General features: G+C 43.7%; 1 protein-coding gene across 2 annotated transcripts in view; it reads left to right on the plus strand.

Moving 5' to 3' along the window:
- Window positions 1-4,186: 4,186 nt before the first annotated feature.
- The window catches only part of AGTRAP (angiotensin II receptor associated protein), a 9,541-nt gene continuing 5,674 nt past the window's right edge, over window positions 4,187-8,053 (plus strand). For both annotated transcript variants that reach the window (XR_001862237.1, XM_008634248.2), the window contains exons 1-4: window positions 4,187-4,213; window positions 5,189-5,223; window positions 5,442-5,553; window positions 6,148-6,346. Coding sequence is in view for 1 of the 2 variants with exons in the window: in XM_008634248.2 (XP_008632470.2) it covers window positions 4,202-4,213; window positions 5,189-5,223; window positions 5,442-5,553; window positions 6,148-6,346 (358 nt within the window). In the remaining variant the exon portion in view is untranslated. The remainder of the gene's footprint in view (window positions 4,214-5,188; window positions 5,224-5,441; window positions 5,554-6,147; window positions 6,347-8,053) is intronic.

Genomic DNA, 8,053 nt, shown 5'->3' on the forward strand with positions numbered 1-8,053 from the left:
GAGGGAGGGGCTGGCTGGGGGCTTCCGGGCCGGGCGGAGCCGCGGGCGCTCGGATCGGCCCTCCCTGTATCCCTCCTCTCGCATGTTCTCCAGCCCTGTGCCTGGTCCAGATCCTGGCTGAGGCCCTGCTCGGAGCTGCGGAGCCCTCTGAGGAGGAAAACCTGATGTTTCTGCTTTTTTCATCACATGGGCAAAGGCTGCAGAAGTTGTGAATGCCATGAAGCCGAGTCGTGGGAGGTTTAGGTTGGATATCAGGAAAACGTTTTCCCCAGAGGGTGGTCAGGCATTGAACAGGCTCCCCAGGGCAGTGATCACAGCACCAAGCCTGTCTGAGTTCAAGGAGCGTTTGGACAACGCTCTCAAGCACAGGGTGGAATTCTTGGGGTGTCTTGGTGCAGGGCCAGGAGTTGGTGATCCTGATGGGTCCCTTCCAACTCAGTGTATTCTGTGATTCTTGGTTAAACCCACCAGGTGATGACTCCAAAGTTTGCTCTTACTTCAGGGATATTGCTAAAGTGGCCAAGGACTGGGCAGAAACAACAGCTGGCTATTAACTAGTGTCCGTGGAGGTTTCCAGCTCAGCTGACCAGAGCTAAGCCAAGACAAACACCGCACAAGATCCTGAGGAGACAAAGTTTTCGGTTGTCAGGCAAAGTGTCCTAGACAGATAAGCCCGCTTACTTTGGGGTTATCATCTGATAGATAACTGCAATTGCTTCTCTGCTGGAGAGGACAGGCTCCAGTTGAGGGCACTTTGGAAATCTCAGTGAATATCTGATAGCTAGAGACAGGAGATATAAGTGACTTAACCACAGTTACTTTTTTCACTTTTGGGAGAAGCACTTCCTTGCGGACAAGCCAGTGGATGTTAAAATCACACTTTGCTTTTGATGTTGGTGTTTGATACTGTTGTCTTCTGTGCTACCAGACAGGTGACATTTCCTCTATTTTTTTTTGTCTTTCACATTTTCAGAGCCCTGAGATTTCTAGGTGTGTGTGTCTTTTCCCAGCTTCACTGCTTTGTGATCTCATTTAATACAGTATGGTTTAGGTGGTTTCTTTGGTTAAAGCTTTGCCCAGAGAGTGAAAGCATCACTCATCACATCAGGTTTTTCTGCTGGTGATTCGTTAAGCTGTGAGCAGTGGCCTTCGACCAGGCAGCCTATGGGTTGGATGGGAGAACAGTATTATCTCAGCTACCCTTATTAATTCAGCTTTGTACAGGACAGCTTTCATGTGGTTGGGTTAAACAAAAGATTGGTGTTCATATAATGATGAATACCCCTCTTACTAGTTCACCAAGAAAAGCAACTTCCCTTGTTAGAGGCAAGTAAGCAAATGGATTTTTCAAGGCCTGGCAAGTGGATTATATTACATTCTGGAAACTAGCTGATACTTTGCTCTGACAAGTTTGGACTATTGTGTGATTCCCAGGGCACTAGGAAGATTAAAAGATCGTGCCTTCTGCTTCGTTTTTAAACTTGGCTTGATTATTTTTTTGCCATGCTAAAACAACAGTGAAAACTAAGGACATTTAATTTAAAAGTTGGCCAACACAAAATACATGTTCTACCATGGGAAATGGAGATAGGGGAGCTGAAAAACAATGACTTTTCAATGAATGAGTCGCAAAGACAACAAAACTAAAATGTTGCCTTTCTTCTCTTGTTTCAGACAACCATTCCCCAATCTCTTACGAGATAAGTGTGAGCTTGTCCTGGGCAAACTCTTTTCAGCATTAAGAAATTCCTTGTTGTTGAGTCTGCCAGTTCTGCTCTGAGCTGAAGAGCCAGGAAATAGGGAGTTAATAGTTGTACCTACATCTTCATACTGTTCCTGAGTTAGGGCCCGATTCCCTGGAAAATACCACAAAGGTGGGGAAGATTCTTGCTCAGAAAGGGCCTGGAAATAACACACACTGCTACTATTCATTGGCATGATCTGCTTACGGGTTCTATGAGATTATAAAGACGAGCCTTTTGATAGAAGTAGCTCCAAGAAAGCTGCATGACTGAGCTGTGTTTGTGCCAGAATGTAGCAGTATCTTAGCCTTGGGGTCTCTCTTTAAGCTACTTGCAGAGCTATACAATTAATGTAGCCCTGGAGTGGGTGGGGAACATGCTCATGGAACAGGATCTACTGGCTCGGTTCTAACAGCCATGCTCAGCAAAACATGGGGGAAACAGCACAGCCATATTTTTGCTGTGACAGCTTGACACCTATGATTACTGAAATAATCATGCAGAGCCTCGAAATACAACGTTTGACTTTGATCAAGTCTGGACAATGCCCTACAGTCCATGTGCCTGGAAACACACATTTTGTGCTAAGGCATTTGTAAATGCTAAGTCACAGCATCAAGGAATAATAGAGATGTCTGTATGTCATGTGGTTCAACCTCCTGCTCAAACCAAGGCAAACTGAAAAGTTAGATCAAATAGCTCAACTCGAAAATCAGCTGAGTTTTAAAATAAGAACAGAGGCCATGACAGCCCCATTGGATAGCCTGTCCCACTGCTTAAGCACTCATTATTATCACTCTCTTATAATAATGAGCAGCATCCTCACAGGTGGCCACTCAGATTCACATTTTGGTTTTGTATGTTCTCAGGTGAATGTCACCCATAGAGTAGATGAGCTTACTCTAAACTAAAAAAAAAGTAAGTAAAATAGAAATTTAGATACAACAAGAAAATAATTGTAATTTGGAACTGTTTAATTTTTAACTTGGTTGAAATTCAACCTTGTGCTAAGTTCTGTGCTGAAGCATGTTTAAAGGAGTTCTTGTTCCAAAGAGTTTCCCATCAAATGAGACCCTGGCAGACCTAGGCTCTTTTTATGCTTGGCAATTAGTTTCATCACATGCTGGGATTTGCAAAGGAGGTAGGAATTCTCCTTAGCTCTTCCCAGTTTCCAGTGGGATGCTTCTAATCACGTGGCCATCCTTCTTCCCAGAAGAGATGGGGACAAAGGACCCACCTTTCTTATTTTCTGCTCTCACCACTAGTTCAAGTGTTAGGAGTTATTTTCTCAAAAGAAGAAATGTATGTCTGTCTTAGCTACAGACTTAAATCCTTGGACAGATGGAAAAAATTTAAATTTTTCTGCTGTCTTATCAGGAGACTGCCTGCAAATTAACTGATCTCACATAGTTACTGTAGCTTTTCATTAACACTATATTTTCTATGTTAAAGCATACCAACACCACCAGCCAATTCCATAGTGCGCTGCAAAACTGTCAGGTAAATTGGACTAATAACTAAAAAGGGAATATCTTGGTTTTATTTCAGCAGTCACTCATAGTATCAGCCCTAGTTTACCTGACTTTATGCAGATGACTAAAAATACTTCATAATTTAATAACTGCAATATTGATGTAGACAGCTTTAAAAAAAAACCCTCTCTGCCTAATTATGTTAACTGGTGAACCTTGAGGGGTCTTGCGGGTGTGTGACATGCAATTAAATACTACCTAATTAAGAATTTTCCTGATGTTATGATAGTCTCTTGAGTAAATGCTATTTGCATGTCTCCATTCTTATCCAGGAACATCTTGTATTTTACTGATTAGCAGTTTTTCCCCTGTGTCTGCCATACAGTTGGGGAGAAAGGGAAGCGTGGGGAGTGGTGAAGCATTTTGTAAGCTTTCATGAACAATTAAAAAAATTAATTAATAAAAATATGTCTAAACAGTGTTTGAAGTTACAGCAAAATCTGGTGAGTGCTCAGCAGCTGTGATGGGGCACTGCAGTGAAGGAAGAGCAGGAAGTAAGACATTTGCCTTGTGGTGTCATGGCAGAGCAGTGTGAGCCACAGCAGCTGGGCCACCCCTGTGCTTTCCTGACTGTGCTTCACTTATGTCACAGCTTCACTCTCTTCTCCAGCAACTAGTTTTGTTTTAAGTTAGAGCATGGAGAGATGTTTTTAAGTCAAGGAATCTAGCAGGGTGTCAGTAGATCTAAATTTCTTTTTAGTGTCTTAATGCTCCTATCTGCATACAGCTTTCCTGTATCCACTGAGTAACTTAGGCTTTTACTACATACTTAGTTCCCAATTTTCTTTTTTTTTCCTTTTGGGGGGAGTGTGCTTCAGAGGGGTTTTGGTAATGTGGGTTTGGTTTTTTTTTAGACCAAGGCCAGCATAAATGCCAATTTAGAGCCTTTCTCACAGCTAGGAAAAAATGGAAGCGTGCCTGTATCCCATGGATCCTCTGGTATGTCCAGGCTTCAGCCTTTCTTTAGTGAGGCTGTTAATAGAGCCTGTCTTCCATATTCTTGTTTTCACAAATGTTTAGAGAGCAAATATGAGTGATCTCCCTTTGTTGGAGTGACCAGCAGGGTATAGATGTAGAAAAAGCCTGAAGTGATATATTGTTTTCCCATTTGCTCTCTGAATAAACATGTAGGGTATATTTCCTTAGTTACAAAAATGGCAAGTGGTGGTGAAGAGAATCCTTGTATCACTTATTACAGTATGATCCTTTTTCCTTGATTTGTCCCCCTGAGCACAAGGATCAGGATCATTAAGGACACGTGCAAAGTACAGAATTTGTGGCAGCATTTTCTGCTACTCAGGGCACTGCTGGCCTTTGGACCTGGTGGCTTCATTGGGAGTGAAAAGAGCTGTGTGCTCTGTCAGGATCAGGTTCACAGAGTCCTCGAAGAAGCCTTCAGGTCTGTTAATACTGCAGTGAGGTTGGATCACTGCTCTGAACAGACTGGAAGGAGGTAAAAGAAGGATTTGCTGAGGACTGGAGTGAAATTCCGGGAGCTGCAAGCATGGCTATCCATGGGCTTTTTGGTGATGGGATGCCAGATTGGTCATGTATAAACTGTGCTAGCACAGTGTAAATCAGATTGTCTGGCTTTCTGTGCAAACTCTTCTGGAGTTCCAAAAAATAACCCACTTAGAAAAGGCTAAGTGGTCCCTGCATCAGCTGTCGACAGAGATGACAAGAAGAACGAATGACTACAGTGTAGCACCACAGGAAATATTCCGCAATAGATGTGGAGAAAAATAGCTTTGTCTTCACTGTCCCAATTGCCTCACCATCTTTCTGCACTGGTTCATGGGCCCAGGCCACTCTTCCACCCATCCCTTGGGGACAAGATGGTGTCATTTTGTGTTGATCCTCCCAGAGTTCTCCCAACATGCTGACCTGTCTTCCTGTTTTGTTTTTTTTTCACAGGCTATCATTCTGGTACATTGGCTGCTCACGGTTTGGTGAGTGATAAGTGTCTGGCCTGGGGGAGAAGAGGGTATTCCTTCAATCTAGGAATGGGGTGTTCCCTGGGAATCAGCACTCCCTGTTTATGCCTGTGTGCAAGAAGATCCTAAATCTAAGAGTGAGGTGTTTGTATGGGAACAGGGATGAAAGCAAACTGTTGCAGGCTTATTGTGAATGTGAGCTGTTTTTTTTTTTTGTGTGTGTCATTTGGCAGGGGATGCATGAATTACATGTTGCCACTCTCCTATGCCTGGGGAAATTTCAGTGTCCTTGCAGTGGGGATCTGGGCCATTGTGCAACGAGATTCCCTTGATGCCATAATGATGGTGAGTGTAAGAGTATTGGTCTCCCCCAGGCTGCTCAGGAAGAGGGTGGAGGGCAGAGCCTTTGAGCCAGTGATGATTTTCAACTGTTCCCAATACAGCAGTGAACAAGTCAACTCCCTGTTTGGGTGAGTTTGGGTTTTTTTTAAGAGAGCATATAAATCTGTGAGCTCTGTAAACCATGGTGAGAAGCATTCACTGTCAATTATTTTTCTTCTCCGAGATGAGGCATACTTGATTCTTGTTTTTTTTACCTGCTGTTGTGACTTGTAATGCCAGATGAGGACTCAAAGTGTTTAATATGCTTGAGTTGGAGAGACTTTGTAAAACCCTTTTCTGAACACTGAATAGATTGGCAAACAAAAAGAAACAATTTTAGAATATATTATGAGAAGGTATCTGACAGATGTGAAGAAAAGGCATGAAATACAGGATCATTCATCCAGGAGTATCTGTCTGCCTGGGGCAGTACCAAGAGTGTTGTGTCATTCTGGGGTGAAGGATGATTGTGTAACATAGATCTCGTAGGAAACAGATGCTGACTGTTACTGTCAGTGGTTAAACGCTTCATGTCCCATTCTCTCTCCTTGTTTCCAGTTCCTGACTGGCCTGCTGCTCACAGTCCTCACAGACATCATTCACATCTCTATCTTCTACCCTTCACACGACTTCCTCAGTGATGCGAAGCGTTTCAGTATAGGCATGGCCATCTTCAGCCTCCTCCTCAAACCTGTGTCCTGCTATTTGGTGTATCGAATGTATCAGGAGCGTGGAGGAGAGTACACCTTTAACATAGGTGGGATGCTTTCTCTGCTTCCATGTCAGTGTGGGCCACTTCCTCAGGTGTTAAGGGGACAGCCTTGCACTTTGGACCCTTCAGCCTGACCTCTCTGCAACTGGATTCTGCCCTCCTTTCTAGGCAGATGGGGTGCTTATTCTCTCTTGCTCATATTTGTTCTCCCATTTTGTTATTTTGATGTGTCTTTGGCCTTAAATTTATATTCTTCCTCTCTCCTCTTGCAGACCTGAAGTTTTTGACAGCCACTTTGCCCACAATGGTGTTGTGAGAGGCTTTCCTCTCTTCCTCCTCCTACATTTGTGTGTGTTTGTTGGAAATTTTTGGGTGTCCTTTCTTTGTCAAGCCTTTCTTTTCCTTCTGGGGGAAAGTAGAGGCAGTATTTCCTCTGGCTGGATTATGAACAAGAGGGAAATAAAGCTGGATTTCTACCTCCATGCTTTCTGTGGGCCTCACATGTCCTATTTACCTCGATTGCTTTGGACTTTGTTCCTCACATGGAAAATGGGACTGATGTTTACCTCATGAGAGTTTGCTTGGAGACATGTAATTTTTCCCCTGGTTGTACTTGATAATGATAATGTGGAAGATTTGCCAGAGAGGATGGGCTGTGGCTAGATGTTCTGGGTCTTGGTCAGCTTTGCCAAGCATACCTGGTGCTAGTTCATGCCTGGGCAGCTGCCAGGGATTGATTGTTTGCCAGGGATTGTTGTTTGAGTTCATGCTGGCAAAACCTGTAGCTTGGCAGAGTTCTGTTTGTCAGCCTAAGAAGGCTGTGCAGGACAAAAGATGGCATACCTGCATTACAGTGTCTGGAAGCTGTCTCTTATTCTGCTTTGGTGGTAGCAAATATCACACTCCTGTGAAAAGAGGTGGAAACCTGCAGAGGAGGAGAAGCCATGGAAGGAAAGCATGTCTTAGGGCACTGTGTGCTATTTGCATCTCTCTGCTAGTGCAGCGTGGATGTCATCTCTGCCAGCTACTTGTGAAAATCCAGACAGATAGGTCTTACCTGGGTCAGGAGGCATATGAGTCACCTGCAGTGCCTTGTTTGTGCCAGTTTTTATTAGCTGCTCACTGTGCCTGTCATTGGGATACAACATGTGTATTCAACGTGTATCCCATAGAAAGTGTAGGTATCATTGAGGAGTCCATCTCTTTGCTTGGAAATTGGGAGCACTTCTTTTCAACCACATTATCCCAAACCAAGAGTCTCCTCTGAGGCACAGGTGGGAATTCAGACACTTTGTAGTTTCATATCCTCTCCTGAAGTGTCTTTCTTACAAGATTTTCAGTAGTGTGTTATTTTGTGCTGAATGTGCTTGACAAATTTCCTCTCATTTTCCTGCTATCTGGCATTTTCTTTAGAACCCAGCAGTGTTGAAATTTTCCTGGCCTTTTCTGTCTTGTTTTCCTTCTACACGAAATCCCTCTTTGTTGCTTGAGTGCATCCTTGCTGCTCAGAACAAATCCCTCATAGTCTGGTGGCTATCTGTGATTCAGGTTGCTTTCTCCCCATGGCAAATACCTGGCCCATAGATAAAGAGCTGTCCATGCACATTCTCTGCCTCCACTTTCCCTGCTCATCCCCTGGACAGTAACATGATTTTGCACAGACAATTTTTTCATAATACATTTAGGAGCGCTGTTGGATTCAAATTTGGTGCCATACTGGAGGCATAGCTGCATTGTTGGGAAGAGTGGTTC

Source organism: Corvus brachyrhynchos, unplaced genomic scaffold, assembly GCF_000691975.1.
Source record: "Corvus brachyrhynchos isolate BGI_N302 unplaced genomic scaffold, ASM69197v1 scaffold395, whole genome shotgun sequence".
NCBI classification, from domain to species: domain Eukaryota; kingdom Metazoa; phylum Chordata; class Aves; order Passeriformes; family Corvidae; genus Corvus; species Corvus brachyrhynchos.